General features: G+C 45.3%; 1 protein-coding gene across 1 annotated transcript in view; it reads right to left on the bottom strand.

Moving 5' to 3' along the window:
* LOC306913425 (rho guanine nucleotide exchange factor 4-like) overlaps window positions 1-26,441 on the bottom strand; it is an 87,011-nt gene that overhangs the window by 18,084 nt on the left and 42,486 nt on the right. The window contains exon 4 of the mRNA XM_079490064.1: window positions 17,424-17,581. Within this exon, the coding sequence (XP_079346190.1) occupies window positions 17,424-17,581 (158 nt within the window). The remainder of the gene's footprint in view (window positions 1-17,423; window positions 17,582-26,441) is intronic.

Below are 26,441 nucleotides of genomic sequence, written 5' to 3'. Positions count from 1 at the left end.
GGGAGAGGAGAGAAAGACTGTTAGCATGAGAGAGCAGAGGAGGGAGAGAAAGACTGAGAGAGCAGAGGAGGGAGAGGAGAGAAAGACTGTTAGGATGAGAGAGCAGAGGAGGGAGAGGAGAGAAAGACTGTTAGGATGAGAGAGCAGAGGAGGGAGAGGAGAGAAAGGAGCACTTTAGCCATTTTCAACCTGGTCTTCATACAGTATGACCCATTAAGGCAATAAAGGCCTGAGGCCCATTCTACAAATGCCCTCTAAATAATTTAGTTATCAAACCGTTTCATGCCAAGGACCCCCAAATTGATAGCCTATATGTATTTGGCCATTTGTCAGACTTCCGATTGGTGACTGACTAACCAGCAGGCTCTTTCTGCCTTGTTCCGCCCTGGTTCCGCCTTGTTTATGTTGAATTTGCTAAAACATAATTTTTGGAAAAACCTAAAAATGATATGCCCTGTCACCATGCTGCAACTGTGATGTTCCTTTTTACATACCACGTTTAAAATAAGAATTGAATGCACAGAATGTCAATACGAAGCAACTGAAAAACACGTAATTTCAATGGTAGTGGGTGGATGGAGAGAAAGGATTTTTGTCCAACCATGAAACGGCAACCAATGGGTGCGAAGAGGGGCACAACCACGGGCGGGACTTGACAAAGGGTGGTATGCGAGTGGCATCATCATCATACCTGGAAGTTATGCGGGAACGCCTACTGAGTGGCAAAAAACTACTTTCTGGCTTTGACAGCCCATACATCCAAACAGAAATGTCCTATCTGATTGCATCAAACGTTCAATTCAATTTGCCATGCACTCACTCGATTTGCCACTCACTTTTTATGCATGCGCATAGCTTCTATTGAAAATTTGAGACAGAGGGAGATCGAGAGAGAGAGAGGGTGAAAGGAGAGGGAGAGAGGGCGTTATTGATGAAGGCAGTCATTGCAGTGGTCATATTTCATAGCATGTTGTAAACAAACAGCAGCGATCGTACTGCATCACCATGGCCTGGTCTATCTAGTCTACGCTGCTGCTCCGCCTCATATAGAGGCCTGGTCTATCTAGTCTACGCTGCTGCTCCGCCTCATATAGAGCGTCACCATGGCCTGGTCTATCTAGTCTACGCTGCTGCTCCGCCTCATATAGAGCGTCACCATGGCCTGGTCTATCTAGTCTACGCTGCTGCTCCGCCTCATATAGAGCGTCGCCATGGCCTGGTCTATCTAGTCTACGCTGCTGCTCCGCCTCATATAGAGCGTCGCCATGGCCTGGTCTATCTAGTCTACGCTGCTGCTCCGCCTCATATAGAGCGTCACCATGGCCTGGTCTATCTAGTCTACGCTGCTGCTCCGCCTCATATAGAGCGTCACCATGGCCTGGTCTATCTAGTCTACGCTGCTGCTCCGCCTCATATAGAGCGTCACCATGGCCTGGTCTATCTAGTCTACGCTGCTGCTCCGCCTCATATAGAGCGTCACCATGGCCTGGTCTATCTAGTCTACGCTGCTGCTCCGCCTCATATAGAGCGTCACCATGGCCTGGTCTATCTAGTCTATGCTGCTGCTCCACCTCATATAGAGCGTCCTACGACTCCTACTGCATCACCATGGCCTGGTCTATCTAGTCTACGCTGCTGCTCCGCCTCATATAGAGGCCTGGTCTATCTAGTCTACGCTGCTGCTCCGCCTCATATAGAGGCCTGGTCTATCTAGTCTACGCTGCTGCTCCGCCTCATATAGAGCGTCGCCATGGCCTGGTCTATCTAGTCTACGCTGCTGCTCCGCCTCTTATAGAGCGTCACCATGGCCTGGTCTATCTAGTCTACGCTGCTGCTCCGCCTCATATAGAGCGTCGCCATGGCCTGGTCTATCTAGTCTACGCTGCTGCTCCGCCTCATATAGAGCGTCGCCATGGCCTGGTCTAACTAGTCTACGCTGCTGCTCCGCCTCATATAGAGCGTCGCCATGGCCTGGTCTATCTAGTCTACGCTGCTGCTCCGCCTCATATAGAGCGTCGCCATGGCCTGGTCTATCTAGTCTACGCTGCTGCTCCACCTCATATAGAGCGTCACCATGGCCTGGTCTATCTAGTCTACACTGCTGCTCCGCCTCATATAGAGCGTCACCATGGCCTGGTCTATCTAGTCTACGCTGCTGCTCCGCCTCATATAGAGCGTCACCATGGCCTGGTCTATCTAGTCTACGCTGCTGCTCCACCTCATATAGAGCGTCGCAGTCCCGCCCCCTACCAGGGCCCAGGGAATGATTCCCTGTTCATTTTCCTCATAGACATTTCAAAAAGTATTTATTTAAAGACCTTTTAAGCCTCGTACAAAGCCAACTCGAGTTGTGAGAAATCATGACAACAAACACAATTTTTTGGGCCGAACAAATAATTAGAAAGAAGAAAAAAAACGGCAGGTTACAACACTTTTTTTGTTGTTTTTCTTCTTTGTAAAAGAAGGGTTTACAAGATCCAGATTCAGATTGGCAGGTGGGTCCGTGGACAAAATGCATAATAATCTGTTGGTTCTTGACATGAAAATGTTTGAGAACCCCTGGTTTAAACAACATTTAGGAAACAAGTCCATATAAGCAACTACTGTATACTTTAGAAACAAGCCCAAATAAGCAACTACACTTTAGAAACAAGCCCAAATAAGCAATTACACATTAGAAACAAGCCCAAATAAGCACCTACACTTTTGAAACAAGCCCAAATAAGAACCTACACTTTAGAAACAAGCCCAAATAAGCAACTACACTTTAGAAACAAGCCCAAATAAGCAACTACACTTTAGCCCCAAAACTACCAATATTTACAAGCAACTTTACAGAAAAAAGGCCAAAGTCAACTATAATAAGCAAACATGGCAACACTGCACAGCTGCAATGTTTTTGGCACATAAAAGGGACTATAAGGCTGTGATGTCTTTCCATACATCAGCATTTCTAGCTATCCATAAAAAACATGTTCTGGCGATGTCATCTGCTTTGCTACCATTTTGATTGGTTGGTGTGAACCAATCGCCGAACACTGACGCTTTTGGCAACGCCCATCCCAGAAAACTGCTGCCGTGGGAAGGCAATTCGGTCTGAATAATGAAGAGAGACGAAATGAAAATTCAGAGTGTCAATGCTACTGCCTTTGAGTAGATGAAAGTGCATTTTTGATGTGTTTTTCTTCATTATTTCTGCAATATTCTGTGACTGGCTGTGGTCTACCCAGGGAGACAACGGTGGCCTGTTGCTAGGCAACACTGTCACGTCGTGTTGCCTCTCCTCTCCACCTTCTTATGGCGGGCACCCAACGGGCTAGCCTTCTATAAGAGAGTCTGTCTCTGTCTGTCTGTGCGTGCGTGCGTGCGTGCGTGCGTGCGTGCGTGCGTGCGTGCGTGCGTGCGTGCGTGCGTGCGTGCAGTTCTATACTTGTGAGGACCAAATGTCACAGCACATGGTTAGGTGAACCAATAGGGAGCAGCCGTCGGTGTCCAGCGCTAGTTTGAATCCGCCCCTTTAGTCCATGAAAAGCACAGGTATAGCTTTCAGGCTCTAAGCCGAGGGGAACGTTAGCCCCTAAGAGGTTTGGTGTATAGGGGACAAAAAAGCAGACCAAGTATAACCTTTCTAGGTATTTGAGGGTTTAAAGGTATATTCAGTGATTTCACTTAATTCAAATATTACTTATTTTTTTGTTTTGTTAATCTCTCTCTCTCTCTCTCTCTCTCTCTCTCTCAGGACTCTCTCTCTCTCTCTCTCTCTCTCTCTCTCTCTCTCTCTCTCTCTCTCTCTCTCTCTCTCTCTCTCTCTCTCTCTCTCTCTCTCTCTCTCTCTCTCTCTCTCTCTCTCTCTCTCTCTCTCTCTCTCTCTCTCTCTCTCTCTCTCTCTCTCTCTCTCTCTCTCTCTCTCTCTCTCTCTCTCTCTCTCTCAGGACTCTCTCTCTCAGGACCCGGCACTAAAACACATTAGATTACTGAACAGTTGAGACCAAGAACCATCTAAGTCCACAATGTTGTATACATTTCAGGACAGATTCAGGAAGAATAAATGAAGGGCAGATTAACACCATGGTCTCGGGTGCCACTCGGGACCACTTGGTAGATGTTGTGGTAGTGTGAAATGCTGCAGGGACCCTTCTGTAAAACAACTGAGAGACTGCCCTCTCCAGACCACAAATGCAGCATATGCAAAACGCCACTCCTTTCCATGCCATACCGGAAGGCAGCGTTCATATCAGGAGAATTGCTTTTTTCGGAAGCCTCCTGAACTTGGAACGTAGCATTTTGTGTTGAACAAATTAGTTTCGAAATCCATGTCGTACACCGCATCTCCAGTAGATAAAGAGTGCTGGGTTGCGCCAATCAAAAATAGCTGATCTACAAGCTCTCAACGCATCGCAGCGCGTGGTGTTGTGAGCTTGTAGATCTGCTATTTTGGTCCAAAAGTGCCCACTTAACAGGATTTCAGCCCCTGCCTCTCTAACACTCTCTACACGTCCCTGGAATGCTGCGTACCGTTCCTGGGAGCGGATCACCCAACCGCCCTGCAGGACCTCATGGAGGTAGTCTCAGGACCGATTGAAGTGTGCTCGGATACAGATCGATGCAATGTGAAAGCATTGAATACAGCTGAATGAAGTGTATCCGGGTGCGGAAGAACCAAGGCCGATGTGAATCATGGCCGGCGGACCAGGCACTGGGGAACAGTTTGAATCAAACAGACACAGTGTGAATCTGCCCTTAGAATCTGCCCTTAGATAGAACTGCTCATTGATGAGACACTGTGGCTAAACCGCCCGGGCCGACCAGGACACGCGTGTGACTTCGTAGAAATGACACTCTCTAGAACAGAACACACATACAGTACGTCTGTATTGCTATACTTGTGAGGACGTCAACATTTCACGATTGAAAAGAGCTGGAAATAGCTTGACCTATGCAAGCTCACAGCGCATCAAGGTGTTCTTGTGAACCGGTCATTTTCCGTTGTGTGTTATCGCCGTGGAGCTGAGAGGTGCAAACCGCTCCCAAGAGTGACGAAATATGTGTACAGTATGTCTCTGAGCACGACCCATTAACCCATGCAGCTGATGCTGATTGGGGTCTCAATCATGTCGCACGCACGCACGCATGCGCACACACACACACACACACACACACACACACACACACACACACACACACAGTTGCACCGCTCAGTTCACACAGATGTGATTCTTTTAACCACTGAACCATGTATCTTGACGGGGGAAAAGTGCCCTCGCAATCTCAAATCCTACTATACTTGTGGGGACGTTTGGCCCTCACAAGTATAGTAGTACACACAAACGGGCGCACACACACACACACACACTCACTCACTCACTCACACACTCACACACTCACACACACACACACACACACACACACACACACACACACACACACACACACACACACACACACACACACACACATACACACACACACACAGCAGCAGTTGGACCCCTCCTCCTCTCCCCTGGGTGTTGTGCCGCCGTGAGCAGCTGAGCAGTAAATAAAGGGGTCTTGGGCTCTGGAGGAGGCTCTTGCATCACAGATGAGTTGTTCAGCCACTCTGCTGTGTGGAGCATGAGTATGATGCCCCAGGGTCCCGTTCACAACACCCAGCTGACATATGGCCAGGGGTGGAAAGGAACCCAGTCTAGTATGTTCTAGTTACGTTCTTAGCTTACGCATGTTTCATGATAAATGCATTTTTTTTTTTTTATGTGATGTATCCCCATGCTTTTTTGTTCTTGCCCAAATGTAAGTCGCTCTGGATTAAGAGCGTCTGCTAAATGCCTTAATTGTAATTGTAAATTGTAGTATACATTTTCTCAAGCGCTGTACTAAAGTAACGTTTTGAAGTATTTGCACTTTACTCAGGTATTTCTACTCCACTATACATCTCGGATCCAAACATTGCACTTTTGCTCCACTACATTTATTTGAAAACTTTAGCTACTAGTTACTTTGTAGATTTGATTATTATTACGAAACACACCAACCACTTCAAGCCTTATATATATTTCGGCCATTTGAAAATAGCAGATCTACAAGCACACAATGCGTTGCGACTGCACAGTGAGTACTTTTACATTTGGTAGGCTACTTCAAGTACATTTTGATACAATACCAATACTTTTTCACTTTTACTCAAGTACATTTTTAATGCCGGACTTTTACTTGTACGTTACAGAGTAGGCTATTTCTACATTCCAGTATTCATACTTTTACTTAAGTAAAAAATGTGAGTACTTTTTCCACCACTGACATATGGCAATATAGGGCCTATAGGACCCACTGTAAAATGCATGTGCATAGTAATGTGTGCATAATGAACAGCATGCGTGCACACTATTATATACTGTAATGTACATACTGTACATGTGCAGTATAGGCTATTATATGAAAATGCAAACAAAATGGACCACGTTTATCCCTGGTGTCGCTATATTGGTAATGTCATTATGGATGAAGATTTCCAGAAATGTCCTGCTATTTCCAGAAATGCTATTCTATTGTCCAGAATTTCTGGGCAGGAACTATTCTACAAGCTACATGTCGCATCGGCTATTCTCGCTTTATGTCATAATCAGGGCGGATTCAAACGAGGAATTGAAACGATGCCACTATGACAGAACCGTGTTTAAAAGAAAAAGATGGTATGAATTATGGATCAATTCATTCCTCAGCCACAGAGATGGTTCACATCCAGCCTCGATTTACTTATAATGAATGATCTTATTCAAAACAGACCGCGGATTCCCGGAATGGGGTCTCTTGATGCATGTTTAATGGTCTCTTGAGGCCCAGACGGTAACGCAATCAGATCATTCTAACCCTACATCACTGGTTATAAACCTTTTCAGGCCAATACCCCCCCATAAATAATTATTTGAACTGGGGACCCCTCGCCCTGATAAGCACTTGGAATGTAGAGTATAGTTGAGGCATTCCATTTTGTTTGACTCAGTTCCACAGATAAATATTGTGAAAATAGCAGATCTATTTTCACAACTTTTACCTTACCTTTCTTATATTATTTGACAATTTCACCAATGGACCTCTGAGAGGTCAAAGGGAACCAAAATGGCCTGGCCCAATGAATGAATTAATGAATGAATGAGCCAACCTATTTGGTTCCATTTGTACACTCTCGGTTAAATTAAGACAGAGAATCTTACAGTGTAGAACTAGATTGGGACCTAGAGATACAAAAGAAAAGAAAAGAATGTGGGGGTCTGTGCCCTAAATCATAATATCCAACTGGGATATTATGTTGAAATGAAAAAGGTTGAGAATGGCTGTCCTGCGTAAATCAGTCCTGTGTGGTTATTCCTGGTTCGTGCAGCTTTTGTGCAGGTTAAAAAAAGAGAAGAAGAAGAAGAAGAAGAAGAAGAAGAAGAAGGAGAAGGAGAAGTAGAAGAAGAAGAAGAATTTTCACGATTTCACTCCTCCCGGTGCCGTCTCTATTAATATATACTCTAAGATCATCATCATCATCCCATGGATAAGGTAACATTTGGAGTGTCTAGTCTATAGTCTGTGGTCCCAGTGTCTTGATTTGTCTTGATTGATCTCAAACAATGACATACTGTAGATATCTTGATTTACTTTCTAATTGACCTTATCACATAGCAGCACCTGGATAATGAGTTTGACATGAGAGCCAAATGGCTGCCACACGAATAACAACGTGGCTACTATTCACCGTTCATTAACATATTTCTTCTCAAGGTTTTACTTTTAGACGCAAACAGAAACATTTCTGGGACATCGATTCGTCAATCAAGGCGTTGTCTAACTCGCTGAGTCCAGTGTTCACTTACAGAACACACGTACACAGAGCTTTGTACAGCCTCAGGAATCTGTGTAAAATGCATGTTTAATGGTTTTTAACAAATTCTAGTGTCAAAGTCCTATCGAAGGCAATCAAATTGAGTGTTGTGATATGATGATGTCTCAAATACAACACATCTCCATGGAAACTATTAAGCCATCTGCATGTGGGGAACATTGCATGCTTCAACATATTCATTAAAGGGAAACTATATGCAACTTGTGATGACAAAACAGGGCAGGCGTGTACAGTAGGTGTTAACACATTCAGGACGGGAACCCCTTTTGGTGTTTTAAGCATTATATTATAAAGTTATACTTTATCTATTGAAAAATAGCAGATCTACATAGCGCGGCACTGAGTGCCGTGCTATGGGCTTGTAGATTTGCTATTTTTGAAAAATCAAATCTCTGAATATATATTCTTTCAGAGCGTTTTTAACTCAAATCCTTTTGGGGGGTCCCTGGAACAACATATTTGTTGCACGCACGCACGCACGCACGCACGCACGCACGCACGCACGCACGCACGCACGCACGCACGCACGCACATACATACACACACGCACACTAATCACATGTATGGAGGCTAAACCATGCACAAACAAACACACAGGCAGACAAGACAGATGTGGTGGAGAGACTAGAGCCCGGTGCTTTACCTGTGTCCCTCCGCAGTCACCAGAGATGCCCATTAGTCTTCTGTCTCCCTCCGTCTCTGTCTGTCAGTCTCTCTCTGTCTCTCCTCTCTAAACAACAAGATGTCTCTCCGCGATCGTCCTCCTCTCCAGACGACGAGACACATGCGAGCGCGCGCAGTGCCTCTTTTCGCGACGCCCGGGTACGCGAGTGTCTGCTCGTGAGCGTTTAAGTCGTCCGTCCGACTGTCCAGTCCTCTGCGTGTGTGTATGCGCAGGTATATATATGCGTGTGTGTATTTGTGTCAGTTAAGTCTTAGTCATTTGAATAACACCATTTAGTTTTAGTCATCTGAAATTGTTTAGTCTTTTAGTCTTAGTGTTAATTTCTGAATTAGTCTTAGTCTTTTGAACACACCATTTAGCTTTAGTCCTATTTGGTCATCTGAAATTGTTTAGTTTAGTCTAGTCTAGTTTTAGTCGACTAAATATAAAACATCTTTTAGTCTTAGTAAAAATACAAAATTAACACTGGTGTGTGTGTGTGTGTGTGTGTGCGTGTGTGTGTGCGTGCTCTACTGGAAGCCCAGCAGGAACATGAGCACCACGTTGATGACCACCAGCAGCATCATGATGAAGAAGACCACCACCTTCTGCGTCTCGGGGTCCATGTTGCAGCGCAGCAGCGTGTTCAGGAGGCCCGCCCGGGGCCGGGCCCAGCGGCCCGAGCCTCCGCCCGCCCCGGCACCGCGAGCCATGAGGGCAACCCTCTCTCCCACCGCCTCCTCTCCTCCGTCCTCCCGCTCCTCTTCCTCCTCCTCCTCGCCCCTCGCGCCCCCCCGCCGCCCCCCGCCGCCGCGGTCCCTCAGAGCCGCCGCAGCCGCGGCGTGGTGGTGGTGGTGGTGGTGCCCCCCGCACCACACGGCTGCCCCCGCGACCCCTGCCGGTAGCGCCACCCCACCCCCCACCACTCCTCCACCTCTCCGGCCGCCGCCGCCGCTGCCGCGATCTGATGCCGCTCCTCCGCCCCTCCTCCTCCTCCCCGCCGCGTCTCTTCGGCTGCTGCTGCGCGCCGCGTCGCGCTCTGCTGCCACTTTGTCACTCCCCGTGTTGTTTGGTTCGCTCGCGTCGCCTCCGATCACGCCCCGGGGGGATGGCCACGTATCACCGTCCGACCGCTTGGGAAGTCTGCGTTGATTATGTCCGAAACACTCTTTTTCCCCTCTCCGTTTCTCTCTTTCTTTCTCCTATAGCACGTCGAGTCTACTCTAGTCCGTGGTTCTGTCAATGGTCTCTTCTTTACTCCGTCCCCCCTTGTGGTGTCAGGATGTCAGGAGGCGAGACGGAAGACGGGATGCTGCGTCGCTACTGATCCCCATCCCTCCTCCTCCTCTCTCTTCTTCTAATTCTTCCACTTCTCCCCGTCCTCTCTCTCTCCTCCTTCGTTCCTCCGGGCTCGTTCTGTCGTTCTCTCTCTCTCTCTCCTCCAGGGGTTGGTTGGCTGGCTCCGCCGGCCGGTCATCGGCACGCACGCTCGCTCGCACTTGCTCGGTCGGGGTTTTTTTTTTTTGTCTCTTCTCTTTCGTTTTTCCTCCTCCTCGATCGCTCCGACCTCTCGACGTTCTCACCTCATTGTTGTTCCCTCCCGTACGTTCGCTATCACTTTTATCGTCCTGCCTCCCCCCACTCTCTCTCTCTCTCTCTCTCTCTCTCTCTCTCTCCCTTTCAAGTGTACAAGGCAGCTAGAATGCGGCTCGGTGCCGAGCCTGGTTCTGCACTGCTACACACATCCATCCAACTCAGAGGATCGCTCTCTCTCTCTCTCTTTGATTGTTTTTTCCTTTTTCTACACCCCCCCCCCCCCCCCCCCCCCCCCTCCCAAACCAATTCCATTCCTTTTTTTCCTTCCCCACACCCACCCTCACGTACGCTCGGCAGCCAATCAGGCAGGGTGAGTGCGGCAACGTATCCTGGATACGTGAGCGGTTGAGGCAGGGCCTTAGCAACCCCAGGGAGGGAGGGGGATGGGATGAGAGAGAGAGAGAGGCTGTTGGAGGCCATGCAGAATAAATGCACTGCTCCCAAGTGAAATGGTGCACGTGCATGCACGTGTGTGTGTGTGTGTGTGTGTGTGTGTGTGTGTGTGTGTGTGTGTGTGTGTGTGTGTGTGTGTGTGTGTGTTATAGAGAGAGAGAGAGAGAGAGAGAGAGAGAGAGAGAGAGAGAGAGCGAGAGAGAGAGAGAGCAGACGTGCATTTGTGTGAGAAAGAGGAGAGGGGGTGATGAAGCACATCTGGGGTGTGAATGTGCCTCCATTGAAAGACGATATCACCTTGATCTAACTATAGAAGCATCAACATGATTTTACCCACGACAAGATATATATCAAGTTGAATCTTTTATGTCAATTAATCAGTCGTGTTTAGCCTGAATTTAGATTTAATCAAAACTCAAGTGAAGAAGAAAACATTGACATTATTTAAATTAAACTAAATTAAAACCTGTCAGGTGAAAAGAAGCAGCTTGGACTCCTCACGCATAGAAGGAAGCATGTAGTCAGTCCGCTGCCCCCCCAGGTTGGCAGAGGAAGTGTAGCGCCCAGGATTACAAATTACATTAGATAATTGACACTGGTGAAAAAATGGCTTGCAAAATCGTGGGATAAAGATTATTAGAAAACAAATGTGTCGTTGGTCCATAATGTATATTGTTTTTGTATTTTATTTTACTAGACTTGTACGTGCCCGTCGGGCACCGGCCTACTTGGGAACCATACCCGTTGTCAACTTGTCATAGCATCCGTTTTAACTATCTGCCTGTGTCCCTTTTGTGCCCATACTGTATATGGAGATATCTGTAGTATGCAATACCTGTCGTCATAGCACCCATTTGAACTGTCTGTCCTACATGGAGACCTCTGTATCTGTCTGTCTGCCTGTGTGTGAATAGTGCAAACTGACTGTGAAAAGTGGACTGGTTAAGTAATGAATTGGCAGGTGTGGGGTTGCCATGGCAATCAAATGGCTGAGGCAGAGGCTGGAAATTGCACAGGTGAGGGGATTTAGGCTAATTAGGCCCACTGGCAGAGCCTGACCAGAGACTTTTGTGGTGTTTCTGGTGTTTCTCGGGCACTGCACTCCCTGTGGGGGTGTGGAACGTGTGTGTCGAATTTGAAGTCGTTGGGGCAAACGGTTCTCAAGTTACGTGCATTCCAACCGTACACACATACATGCAGACAGACAGACAGACGTGCCGCATTTATAGTAGGATGGTTCGATGTAGGTATGTGTGTATATCTGTGTCCTTTGTTCTGCAACGTGTCTGAGCTGTATTTTTCTGTTTTGTCTTTGTCCTATAATAAAAAATCAATACAAATATTATTGAAACAAATATATATAAAATATATACGTGTATGTAGTCGACTAAAACACACACACACACACACACACACACACACACACACACACACACACACACACACACACACACACACACACACACACACACACACACACACACACACACACACACACACACACACACACACACAAACACAATTTTCAGCTAATCAAATCATCACAAATGTGGTACACACAAACACACAAAGCTGGGCATATAGTAGCTCTGGTCCATAGCCTTCTACTGCTTCTACGATTCTGCCCTGCAGTATATAAGGCTATGGGACTTTCGGTTTAAAATCTCAAATCGAAATCAGACCAGCCTCTCCTCTTTAGTGGAAATCTCACGAACGTTTGACCTACTCAGGGCCTAAGCACACTTTAGATTCCATGTGCGGACAGAAGAAGCTGTATTTTACGTCATTTCCGAGTTTTTAGACAGCTGGTGGATGGAAAAGAAGCTCCGGAGAGCGTTTCTGGGAATATGTCCCACCACACGTATAAACGGTACTTTTTGGCCAAAAAGGGATTTTGTTTCCACCGGAAAAAATACTTTTAGTTAATCCAATGCGCCCTCTACCGATATTGCCCGGAGAACTGCCTCATAGAGAATATTTATGAGGCAGAAAAAAAATCCCTTTCTGGCCAAAAAGTACCGTTTATACGTGTGGTGGGGGGCTCAGAGTGCATCCACTAAGGAAAGTAGGCTTTCTAATGACACAACCCACCTTTGTTTTGGTGAGTAGCAAAAACGTTCTTTTAAAATACGCTAAAGAGGAGAGGCGGTCTGATTTCGATTTGAGATTTAAAACCGAAAGTCCCATAGCCTTATACTGCAGGGCAGAATCGTAGAAGCAGTAGAAGGCTATGGACCAGAGCTAGGCATATAGGAGGGGCTAGCGCCCCTTCACAAAATAATAACTAAAATAGCTTATCTACAAGCTCAACGCATTGAGGGCTTGTAGATAGGCTATTTCCGCATGCTGGCTTCTATGGAAACAGGTACACTGACAAAGGCTGGATAGCCGAAACGTTTATAAAAGAAAACTCGCTCTTGCCACTCCGTGTGCAACCTATTACCTTCATAAAGGCTTCTATGGAAACCAACACAGTTCAGTCGTCTTGGCGACTGAGAACTTTAATCCATGACTTAAAGGACAACTGTAGTTTTAGGTTGTTATTAGAGAAAGTAAAAGATGAGTGTTATTTATTTATTTATTTCATTTACTGCTTTCTTTTGTTTTAGTGATTTCAGTGATTTTTTTTACATGGGGCGGGGCATTCGAGCAAGTGGCTAAATATATATACAGGGTATATATATTTTATACAATTGTTTACTGCGATTTCTTTATTATTGAGGGGCGCAGTAAATGGAAAAATACAATAATAATAATACATATAACACTGGTGGGTGCCGGTAAAAATCATTCTGGCGATCTGTGACCATATTTATAAATTATATCCTGTCCAATCTCGCTCTTAGCAAGTCATACTCATTATAGGCGACAATTGAAAGAATTGTGTGAAAATAGCAAATCATTAAGCTCACTGTGAGCTTGTAGATTTGCTATTTTCACCATTCACTGCATGCTGAAGTATATCTATGGAGCTCAAGCGGTTGCTCCGAGGCTGACCCAGTGAACCCACTGAGGCGTTCTTTTCTCACCTCTCTGTGGGATTGACCTCAATCTGCAGCTGAAACCTCCCATGCAGGTCCTCACAACACACACAAGCACATGTGCGTAATCACCTGCGTGATCACTGACCAAACCAGTGGTTCTTAACCAAAATCTTCGATTTAAAAAAAATAGCAGACCTACAAGCTCGTAGCGCGCCACTTCAATAGCTAAAGCATAATATAATGCTAACACCAAAAGGGATTCCCGACCAAAATGGGTTAAAGTGGGGTCCTTGAGGGGGATCCACTAGCAAATCCGTTAACACACTGACTGACATTGACGTACAAGTATGTCATCATCAATTACGTCATCATCAATTACGTCATTTCCTGTTTTCAGTTACGCTAGAGGGCGCTCTTCGCCAACCTATGAATGATCCTACAAACCTACCATTCCATTCATGACAATGTCATTGTGATGTGTGATCATTCATGTACAGTTGGAGGCCATCGATATTGTCCTTTTCTTTTTGCTGAGGTTTGCGTGATCTGCGCAAAAGGACAGTTAACCCATTTTGGGCGGGAACCCCTTTTGGTGTTTTAAACATTATGTTATAATTTAGCTATTGAAAAATAGCAGATCTACAAGCTCATAGCGCGCCACCGAGTGGCGCGCTACGAGCTTGTAGGTCTGCTATTTTTGAAAAATCGTGAAAATATTTATTTCAGAAAACTGGAGGATTTAGAATGATTTTTTTAAATTTTGAGGTCAGGCCTAAATGGGTCAAATGATAAGGGACAATATCGGTGGCACCCAACTGTAGCCTACTACTTGACAAAGGTTGTACCCACATGGAATAACCCTACTTACAAACACTGCTGTTTCTTTCCAGTGTGAGAAAATGCACACTGCACAGGTGCGCGCGTGCGCGTACATTACAGGCAGCGAGGCGAGAGGTGTTGAGAAACTCTTTTCCTTTCCAACGTTTGTTTGATCGTATTCCAGTTGTTCATGTCGCAAAATCGGGGCGCATCGAGAATATTTAAGGGTGTGTTATTTAAATGACGGTTGGTTTAGCCGACACATTTATCAAAGCTCCGACCAAATTTACGCTGGGATCGGCTGTATAGCATCACTTGATAAATGTCATGTTGACGTGGGCATACGCCAAAACCCACGTTCGAATTTAAGGCAGAATATACACTCCATTGATAAATGAGGCTCACTGTGTGCATGTGATTGCATGCCATGCACTCTCACAAACATGCCTGTGTCTCTCAGCCAAACATAACTCAACAGCACCCCCTCAGTCAAAGCCCTGCATGTACACACAGATAGTGGACAGCTGCTCCCCCTCTAGACCACTGAACACATCCACATGCAACACTAACACATAAGACTGTACTTCTGGATTACATTTAGCTTTTACTGAATTCCAGTGGTGTAAGTAACTAAATACATTTACTTAAAGGGGCATTCCACTCATTTTCAACATTTTACTATGTCATGAATGTACCTTAGAGCTGAAAAAAATCATTAACATGGTGAAACACATCTTGATGATGTCATCAAGATGTGTTTCACCATGTTAATGATTTTTTTCATAATTACAGTTCTAGCAAACACAAAATGGGGGGACTTTTTATTATTTCCACACAACAGCTCTAAGGTATATTAATGACATAGTAAAATGTTGAAAATGGGTGGTTTTCCCCTTTAAGTACTGTACTTGAGTACATTTTTTTTGTACTTGTATGTAATTTCCCATACTTCTAGTCCATTAGCCTACATCTCGGGTCCAAATATTGTACTTTTACTCCACTACCTTAATTAAAACGTTATTTTGTCGATTTTGTCTCTCTACCTCTCTGAGTTACGGACCCATAAGGGTCCATTTGGTTCCTAACTATCATTTAGCTGGGGACCCCCTGGAACTCTCTCAAGGACCCCTAGGGGTCCCCCCGGACCCCACTTTGGGAACCACTGGTCTAATTGCACTGCTGCGGTGGTGACAGGCTAGGTCCGGCATGCAATAAGCACAGTGCTATTATCATGCTGTACGGAGCTGTCTGGAGGCTGATTTATCCGCTCTGCAATTCACATTCCACCGGAGCTCCTCACATCACACTGGGCCCTGCCGTTTGTATCCATGACAACCACATAACCCAGCATCCTCGCTGGGCGCTTTGTATTTATCACCTTGTCTCCCTCAGCCAAGCGACACCGGCAACCATTTCTAGTCTGTCTCTTGTGGACGTGTTCCATTTCATCCCGCTAGCAAACCTGTGTTGTTGTTTTTTACCCTTTTAGTGCGCTCTATTATTTATATCATATTGATTTACATAGGTCTGCTGTTGTCGGTATTCAGCAGACGCTCTCACTCCAGAGCGATTTACAGTAAGCAAGAACAACACATGGTAATACATCAAATACATAGAAATAGTCATCAAGAATCATAAGCAAGCTAACTGTAGAATATCTGTACAGTGAAGCTATGAGTATATAGAGTGCTATGTCTACATAAAATTACATACTGTAAGTTGAGCCTTTGCAAATGCCTGTAAGGTCGTCGAGGCTAGTAAGTTCTACGGCAAGTGCTACGGTATGGCTGGCCATAACACACACAAGACACCTTAAAGTCACAAAACAGCACACCAGCAAATGGTGCAACAAATGGTAATATCTAAATAAAAACACATCTGGGATCATTTTCTCCTTTCTTTTTTGTCTTTCTTTTGTAAAAATGTACAATGCATAATATTTATTCATGAAGTGAAACAATATACAATATTTTCTGCTCAACTAAAACGCTATACTGTATGTAGATTAAACCACTACTCATTTTACTTTCTACACTCTCACAAAAGCCATTATAGAGGAAACAACATGCACACACAGCCGCGACAACAAGGACGGAATATTAAGTTTTGCTCTTCTCCTTTCCATTGTGTTCGTTTGAGAGGAGAGGCGTGGAGGAATTCACACCATTTAGCCACAACAATGAAGCAACAGAGTTTGCTCCCTGGAGGGCTGGGGGTACAACTCATTCTGAACCGCCGTCTCCCTGGAGGGCTGGGTACAACTCATTCTGAACCGCCGTCCCACAGACCCTGGAGGGCTGGGTATACAACTCATTCTGAACCGCCGCCCCACAGAGCACGTGTAATTGCCCCATAAGCCTCCGTAATTGTTTTGAAGGCAGGTGGTTCGGCGTAATCCGCCATGGGCCAAATTCCAATACCCAAAATCTCGGCCACTAGCTCACTCACACTCCAGCGTGGTGAAATTGTGATTTGGGGTATTGGAATTTGGCTATTATGCAATTCTGCGTGACAACCAGAAAGTGGGACGGGCTGGTGGACGGCAGCCTAACCAATCACAGGTAGACGCCTCCTCCGGCTCTGGGGCGTCTGTATCTCAGGAGCCATTACATTATTAAGGAGGCAAGCTTCCGCATGCGTCACAGAAGGGGAACGTTTGGTCAGGCCAATCAGAGACACATGTAGACGTTTGTTTTCAGTTCAATCAATTCAATTGATAAGTCCCGGAGAAGACGCATCTTTTAGTCATTTTGCCGCACTTCCACTATCCCTGCGATACAGGTCGCTCCAATGAACTGCAGCGGCGAATGAGGTATGTAGGTTATTATATCTATGGCGGGCCGGGCAGCCTCCTTAAGAAGTGATGTGGGCCCACAATGCCCTGGAACCTCATTCATACTGTAGATATTGTCACTGTCGAGCAGAATCCTCCTCTCTCCACATTTCAACCACATAAAGAAAATATTCTATGGGTCGTGAAAGATTAGTAAACACGCTGGCAGTGTGTGTGCAAACCTCGAGAAACTGTGGTAGTAAATTAATGAATGGCGAGGAGGAAAAATGTCATCAGGCTCTAGTCTCCTACCTCATTGATGGCCAGCTGCTCCCCTCCCCCTCCTCCGGGGTGTCCAAAACGGGAGCCAGAGCCGCGGAAGTCGTCGTACAGCAGGTCCTCCTCGCTGCCCCCCAGCTCATCTCCGTGCAGCCCGGCCTTGTCCGCCGGCCCGTCAGGCATCACCATCGCTGCACAGGGAGAGGGAGGCGCAAAGGCATGGTTTGTATACTTGTATAGCATTAATTCAACAACAACAACAAGGCAATAGGGTGTATGGAGCGCATTATGGGCGGAGGGCATTACGGGCAGAAAAAATACATGATAAAAGGACGTTTGAATATAATGCAAAAGAAGTTGAAATAACCCCCCCTGGAATGACATTACAGCACAGAAGAAACTCAGTAAAAGGAATTTAAATGTTAGAGGAAGACCACACTGAGAAGCAAACAATCAACAGCATTAAAATGTGATAGGAAAACATACCACCACAATGTGGAAAAAATGCTGAAAGACACTCAAATGTGACGGGAAAAACACACTACCAACGTCAGGAAACGACCCTCAGTGAAAAGCAAGCTAAGTGAGGGAGGGAACAGAAGATGGTATTGACCTATGTGCGCTCAAAGCTATTGGAAATGCACATGATACCAGGCAGAAATACGAGAGTCTCAAAGGAACAAGTGTAACCAACAACACAGAATGACAGACCATTACATAGGCAGCAGACCAGGAGACTGTTGGATTTGTTATATTAAGCATTCACTTTGACAAGAAGTATTTTGTCAAAGTTAAGTTAGCGCTGACTGATTTGAACATTCTAGCCAAAGGATAATCCTTGGTTCCCTGGCGAATAGATTTAAAAATTAAACGGCCATGACTCATCATCCACACAATGATGTTTAGCTGGCAACAATGAGTCAATTACTCAGGTAAGTTTGGTAATGGAGAAATGGAGAAAATGTAAACAGACACCTTTAATCCAGAGCGATTTACAGTAAGCAAGGACAACACGAGGCAATACATCAAATGCATAGAAATAGTCATCAATGATCATAGGTAAACCAATAACCTATCATCAGTCTAATCAGTATAATATCCAGAAATAAATATTCTGTACATGTAGTCATGTACAGTATACAAACTATAGGATTCCAGCCAGGTCAAAAAATTAACCTGTCATCGATCTACGGTAAATTACATTTGAATGTTTGCATAAGCCTGCAAGGTCGTCAAGGATAGAGCTATAGTGCTACGGGCTAAGGTGGAGTCTTCAGAAGAAGAAGTGAGTCTTCAGGACAGGTCACAGCGGAAGCTGTGAACAGACCATGTATTGGCACCACACTGGCAGCCTACTGTGACCACCATCATCTCTTTATAACAGACACTGGCAGCCTACTGTGACCACCATCATCTCTTTATAACAGACACTGGCAGCCTACTGTGACCACCATCATCTCTTTATAACAGACACTAGTCTGGCAGCCTACTGTGACCACCATCATCTCTTCATAACAGACACTAGTCTGGCAGCCTACTGTGACCACCATCATCTCTTTATAACAGACACTAGTCTGGCAGCCTAATGTGACCACCATCATCTCTTTATAACAGACACTAGTCTGGCAGCCTACTGTGACCACCATCATCTCTTCATAACAGACACTAGTCTGGCAGCCTACTGTGACCACCATCATCTCTTTATAACAGACACTAGTCTGGCAGCCTACTGGGACCACCATCATCTCTTTATAACAGACACTGGCAGCCTACTGTGACCACCATCATCTCTTCATAACAGACACTAGTCTGGCAGCCTACTGTGACCACCATCATCTCTTTATAACAGACACTAGTCTGGCAGCCTACTGTGACCACCATCATCTCTTTATAACAGACACTAGTCTGGCAGCCAACTGTGACCACCATCATCTCTTCATAACAGACACTAGTCTGGCAGCCTACTGTGACCACCATCATCTCTTTATAACAGACACTAGTCTGGCAGCCTACTGGGACCACCATCATCTCTTTATAACAGACGCTAGTCTGGCAGCCTACTGTGCCCACCATCATCTCTTTATAACAGACGCTAGTCTGGCAGCCTACTGTGACCACCATCATCTCTTTATAACAGACGCTAGTCTGGCAGCCTACTGGGACCATCATCTCTTGAGACACCCAGTGGCCGCTGACCAACACACCATGACATCGCCCCAATTTCCTCTTTTGCAATCCCAGCATGCTCCAGGCAGGGCCTACCACTGGCTACCAGCCAACTGCAATCTGTCACATGTGCACTTGTCTCCCCTGGTGACATGACTAGAGAGTGTTTGCATATGTGTGTGTGTGTGTGTGTGTGTGTGTGTGTGTGTGTGTGTGTGTGTGTGTGTGTGTGTGTGTGTGCGTGCGTGCGTGCGTGCGTGCGTGCGTGCGTGCGTGCGTGCGTGCGTGCGTGCGTGCGTGCGTGCGTGCGTGCGTGCGTGCGTGCCGTACACACACATTTTTGGAGGGTTATGTTTTTTTTGCCTGTCACACCTCGCCGTCAGCTAGTGGCCTCATCTGACAACTGTTGCCATGGACAACGTACTGTAGCTACCGTATCCGTGGTGAGAAATGATGAACCCCCCCCTCACCCCCCACCCCCTTGGATGATGCAGGGACAAAGGATCCATTGCAGAGAAGAGAGAGGATTAAAAGCTATTCGGAAGTTTTCCTCTTTTTTGTTTCTCTCTCTCTCTCTGGGTCTGGCACTCCTCTGTTTGAATTACATGTTGTTCACCTCGGAGTGTGTGGGTGACCAATCAGAGCCCACTATTAAAAGTTAGACTTTGGAATCTGTTTGTAACCGCCCCTTGGAAATAAATCTTCCACACCGAAGTTCCAGACTAATATCTATGTGATAGTGATAGTCTGGCCAGCGAGCTGCCGCCTGACTTAATAGTATGAGATAGATAAGATTTATTACAGGCACATCTCAAATGACTAAATCAGTGGTTCTCAATCAGTGGTCTGGAGACCACCAGTGGTCCTTGAGGTGGTCCCCAGCTAAATTCCCAGCTAAATTATGGACCCTTATGGGTCCATTTGGTTTCCTTTTATACTCTCGAGTCTCAATAACATTAGTACAATACTTTAATACTTCTTATACTCTCTGCACTCTGCAGCATTACTTCATTTATAAGAAGTCTACACAACGAGACAATTATTTTGATCATCAATAGTACAGCATGGAATTGTGGACAAATTCTTATCAAACACATTTAGTTTTTCAATCTGAGGTGGTCTGTCTGTGGCTCAAATGTTGGATAATGCTGGTGAACCTTGATATGAAAAGGGTTGAAAACCACTGGGATCAGTGACTGATGATTGAATGGGACTTTATCAACAATACATTTTTAACTCAAATATTTGCTCCTGGGGGTAGCTGGAACAATATATTTTCAGATGGGGGTCGCCAGTCAATTACATATACTTTTTGGGGTCCTTGACATGAAAAAGTTTGAGGACCACACTGGTAGAAACAGGCTTTTCAGAAAATGTTTATGATTCATAAGACATTTTGTAGAATCTGGTCTCAGTCCTAAATGGCTTACAGGAGCATCTTCATTGGTGCTATTTCTTTAAAAATGCTGATGACCTCACTGTGATCTCACTTTTTTCCCCCCTGGACTTGTCTGGAGGATAATAGTCCCTTGAGTTGCAGCTGTAGGCCTACAGTACAGTACACAGTACAGTAACATAAGGTTACTGTAGGTTACTAAATATTCAGCTTTAGCAGGTGGGCATACAGGGCAGTGGCCTGGATAAAAATAATCGTAATAGTAATAGTAATAGTAATAGTAATTAGCAGGCTCAGCTCATCTAGGTCCAAGACAGCATGACAACAACATTATAAATACATATATTATTTTAGCTTTTAATCCAGAATTGATCGATGTCACCATGGGCCACATACTACAGTATACCACATACAAATAATACAAAAACAAGAAAGAAGAAGTGTACAAAAATGGACTTTCAAAAGGGGCATGTTGGTCCAGAGAGGGCCACTAGGGGGTGCCCAAGCACCCCGTCTACATATGCACGCCCCTGCTCACAGCACAGCAACACAGCCAAGTCCGGAGTGTTGATTTAAACTCTTAAAATGTTAAAAATGAATGACTGCACATGTTTAGCATTATCTCGCTGTCGGGTGGGAACTTCATATGTCCAAAACTGATTCAGGATTCAGGATTCAAATTCAAAAACGGCAAAAGTAGCAGATCTGCAAGCTCGAAAAATTGCGTCTCTCCGCGCCATATTTCGAGCTTGTGGATCTGACACTTTTGAGTGACTCCTGTAGACTGTAGTATACGATCAAGTATTTTACGGTGGGGGGGGGGGGGGGGGGGGAAACTACACAAAACAACAAGAAAAACCCCACAAAATGTCAAAGATATTGAGATAAGAGGTTAATGCCTGACAGACAGCATCAGCTATGCAAGTTGCAAGCGTTGCCCTCATGGGGGCAGTGCAGGACACACATAGCTGGCTGCAGTGGCTGTTATGTTGTCAGTCTGCTGCTGCTGTGTTGCTGCCTGCTGTGCTGAAGCCAGGCAGGGGAATGAATGGCAGCGCTCCAGGTATCGAGTGGCCTTTATTTATTGGAGTCTCTGTAAAAGCGGCGGAGAGCCCCGGCCGGCTTAGCTCATCCACACAGGCTGTGTTTATGGAGAAGAGGGAAGGAGAGACAACATGCATTTCATTTTCTCCCAGCAGAGCTCTTTGCTTCCTGTCTGTCTGTCTGTCTGTCTGTCCGGAGAGCATCTCAACCAGTGTTGCCATGGCCGCTTATTATAAGCGACTTTGGGCTTGTGTTTCTGTGTCTTGTAAAATATTGGTGGTTGCGGTGGGGAGGGGGGGGGGGACCTTGTGTTACCAAAGTGTAGTTGCATATTTGTGCTTGCTTCCTAATGTTGTTTGAACCGGTGCTTCTCAAACATTTTCAATGTCATGTCAAAGACCCCCAAATTAGTATGTACTAATACTGTATGTACTAGTCCATACCCATTTAATGTTGGGGATATTACATACCCAATATATATATATATATATATATATATATATATTCAAAATGATTTCAAGATTATTTTGAAAATGGCTTGTAGGCTTAAAGTTCTGGCCAATTTAGTCACTTCTTTCGGGGCGTGTTTTCATAGACCTGGTTGCTTATCTCTCGCGAAATCTGGCGATGCCAATCTCAACTATACAAGTCCACTCCAACAGCACGTAGGATTCAGCCATTCAAACCATAGCCCATAACCATGTTCACTAAAACTATGATGAAACATTTTCATCGATTAGCTTTTTTCGCTGACGAAAACTAAATAAATAAGGACTAAGCTACGATGATTAAAACTAAGACTAAATATATTGTGAATTTTGTTGAAAACAAACTAGACTAAAATGTTGTGAGATCCAGTAGAACTAAAACTAAAACTTTGGTTGTGCTCTGAAAATAGCAGATCTACAGGCTGCGACAGGTTGTGAGTTTGTAGATCGGCTATTTTCAGCATGCAACCAAGTGTAAAATCAGCTATTACGAAGGCATCACGTCCTGCCAAAATACATTTTAGCAAACAACATCAACTGTAGATTTAGTCGACTAAAATCTTATGATATTTAGTCGACCAAAACACTAAAACATTTCAGATGACTAAAATATAAAAACTAAATTAAATGTCACTCGAAAGACTATGACTAAAACTAAATCAAGATTTGCCGTCAAAATCAACACTGATATCCAGTCCATTTCACATGCTGCCTGATGACAATTAGACAACATGCCAGTGGGGACAATAAAGAATATTAATACTGATGTGGCAACTGGCTTTTCATAACATATATCCCACAAGGCTCTTTTTGGCACTTCATCCCCGCAATGCCTCCGCTGTTGTTCCACCGCTGCCAGACTGCTGTTATATGCCCCAGAGACGACGACAGAGGAAATCAATGTCATCAATCCAAGTGTCTCTGTGGATTCCGACATGCAGACACTATGGTCTGCGTGTCGCAGACAGCAGGAGCGTTCCCTGGCTGTCTCGCCATGCTGTTTACCCAGAGCACACTTCAATGCTCACGGAAGAGGAGCCTTGGAGTCCTTGTCCTTGGAACGTGCGTACGTAACGTAGGTCAGACAGGGGTCATCGCCATGCTGGCTTGTGGTGGACATCTTTTGTCAAAATGTAATGTTTGCCATGGACAGAGAAGGCTTCCACACACCCGGTTACGCTTTAGAGCAGGTGCGTTGGCGACAACAAGGCAGTATAGACGAGAGCATTTATTAGTAAAGCATAGCAACGTTTCGGTCTTGCGACCTTCCTCACGCAGTCATGCCTGAAGAAGGTCGCAAGACCGAAACATGGCTATGCTTTGCTAATAAATACTCTTGAGTGCGGGGATTCCATCCTTCTACGTCTACTGCCGTGGACATACAAAGTGAGTGGACAATACCAACAGAAACACATAGAGAGCTAGCCCTGAATGACCATTTACAGCCACGTGTGTGACTCTCAGAGTCATGGTGGTCCTGGAAAATAAAACAATATGAGAACCAGGGTACTAGTGGACTCCTAATAGTGTCATAGCAGCCAGTATCATACATATACTGAAGAAAACCTGCAGACTGAAAAAACAAAACAAAAACATTATTTTGTTATGTAAAAACGAAAGTCTAAAATTGACTTACGAAGGCCAAGACAGCATGCCACGGACATATTGTATACATGTGTTCCAGGGGTCACGGTTCACGGTGGTCAAATAGTAATAAAAATAAGTAAAATTAATAGGAATGAAAATGGCAAAATAGCATAATAGACAAATATCAATGCATACTGTAAGTGTGGTAGCACCACCTGCAATGCTGTAATCCTGTAACATTACTGTATTCAATTCAATTCAATTCAATTCAATTCAATTCAATTCAATTCAATTCAATTCAATTCAATTCAATTCAATTCAATTCAATTCAATTCAATTCACAGTAGCTACAATATATCTGTATATTATAAATGCAATGCTGGTTTGTGTATTGTATTGCTGAGTATTGCAAATATTCGTGTGTGCTCAAAGTTTCATGTCATTGGGGATATATGTGCTTGCACAGAGCCACGTGTGTGTGTGTGTGTGTGTGTGTGTGTGTGTGTGTGTGTGTGTGTGTGTGCGTGCAATCCGTGCATGCTTGTAATGCGTGTGTTGGCTTACGTAGCGCAGCAGGTACTGTAGGTGAATGTGTTTTAGTATGTGGGCCAGTTTGTACTGTACTGTAGCACTGAATCACCCTGAGATCGTGGATGTGGGTTAGCAATGTTACCGGATCAGATTTGTCTGCATAGAGAACATTCAATACTCAGTGGCACACTGAAGCGGGCGTGCACATGTGTGTGGGTGTGTGTGTGTGTGTGTGTGTGTGTGTGTGTGTGTGTGTGTGTGTATGTGTGTGTGTCACAGTAGTAGTGAGCCAAGGAAGTCGAGCGTGAACTCCCTGCATTTTCATTAGTCGCGTGTGTAGCTGGCAGTAGCCTGGCACGTGTCTACGAGTCCCACGTGAGAGCAACGGCCCCACATAGCTATAGCCACCCTGACTGACTGGCCCGCTAACCGCTAACGGCTAACCACCCCACATAGCTATCGCCACCCTGACTGACTGGACCGCTAACCGCTAACGGCTAACCACCCCACATAGCTATGGCCACCCTGACTGACTGGCCCGCTAACCAAGATGGGAGAAAGGGATACTATACACACACACACACACACACACACACACACACACACACACACACACACACACACACACACACACACACACACACACAGTGTATGGAGAGAGAGAGAGAGAGAGAGACAGAGAGACAGAGAGACAGAGAGACAGAGAGAGGTACCCTCGGGACAGCAGAGTACGAGGAGGTCACGAAGGCGAAACATCAAACTACAGCACTTTAATAAAAGCGAGACTCTCCCGTGAGCGCATGAGCCTGCCTGCCTGACTGGGACTTTCTGACAGCACAATGGAGGGGGAGAGAGAGGGAGAGCGGGGGGGGATGAGTTGCAGTACAGTCACAGAGATGAATCCGGATTTATTTTAATCCATTGTAACCTGAGGCCAATTCTACAAATGCCTTCTAAATTGGAAATGTTTTAACTCACACTCTTTCGCAGCACGGCACGAAGTGGCGCTCTTCAAACTTGTACATCTGCTATAAATGCATAGCCAATGCATTTTTTTTTAAATTACACGCGTTCCCGGTTTTAACGCGCAGACCTAGCGATGGAAGGAGGCCCCGAGGCCTTCAGAGTGTGATGGACGGAAATGAGGAAAGCTATCCACTCGTATAAAAAAAAGGACAGAGCTCTGGTCTCTCGGATCTGTTAGTGTGGAGTTGGGAGGACAACGCGTTGGGAAGGTTTGATCTAAGCGACATATTTCGGTGATATTCTTTTTTTTTGTCTGTGTAATGTTCGTATTGTGGTATTTGTTGTTTTTCTATGTTGTGTTAAAGAAAAATGGGTGGTTCTGTAATCTGTAATTCTGTATGCATTCTAAATTTCAGAGCCTCAATCAAAATACATTGAAAAAAAAAGGAAAAAAAGGATTGTGCATTACATTCACCCACACACATTCATACACCGATGGCGGAGGAAACCATGCAAGGCACCAACCTGCACCTCGGGAGCAATTAGGGTTTCAGCGTCTTGCTCAAAGACTAGGACACTTCGACACTAACTGGGGGAGCCCGGGATCGAACTGGGAACCTTGCGGTTAGCCGCTCTACCGGCTACTCTACCGCTGAGCCACTGCCGTCCCTAATAGGAATGTAGGCTATGAATACCATGAACTGAAATATAATTAGAACAATGCGTCAGAAACTGCAGTATGTACACACGCGTGCGTGTGTGTGTGCATGTGTATTCTTCATTGTACGATGTATCTACTGTACAAGCTGTACAGTATGATGAGATGTGAACATCTCATCACCCTGGTCATTTTGTATACAAAGTACTTGTGCT

The sequence above is a fragment of the Electrona antarctica genome (assembly GCF_951216825.1).
Source record: "Electrona antarctica genome assembly, chromosome: 20".
Taxonomy (NCBI): domain Eukaryota; kingdom Metazoa; phylum Chordata; class Actinopteri; order Myctophiformes; family Myctophidae; genus Electrona; species Electrona antarctica.
Note: the sequence above shows the minus strand (reverse complement) of the source record. Positions and strands in the feature narration are given on the sequence as shown.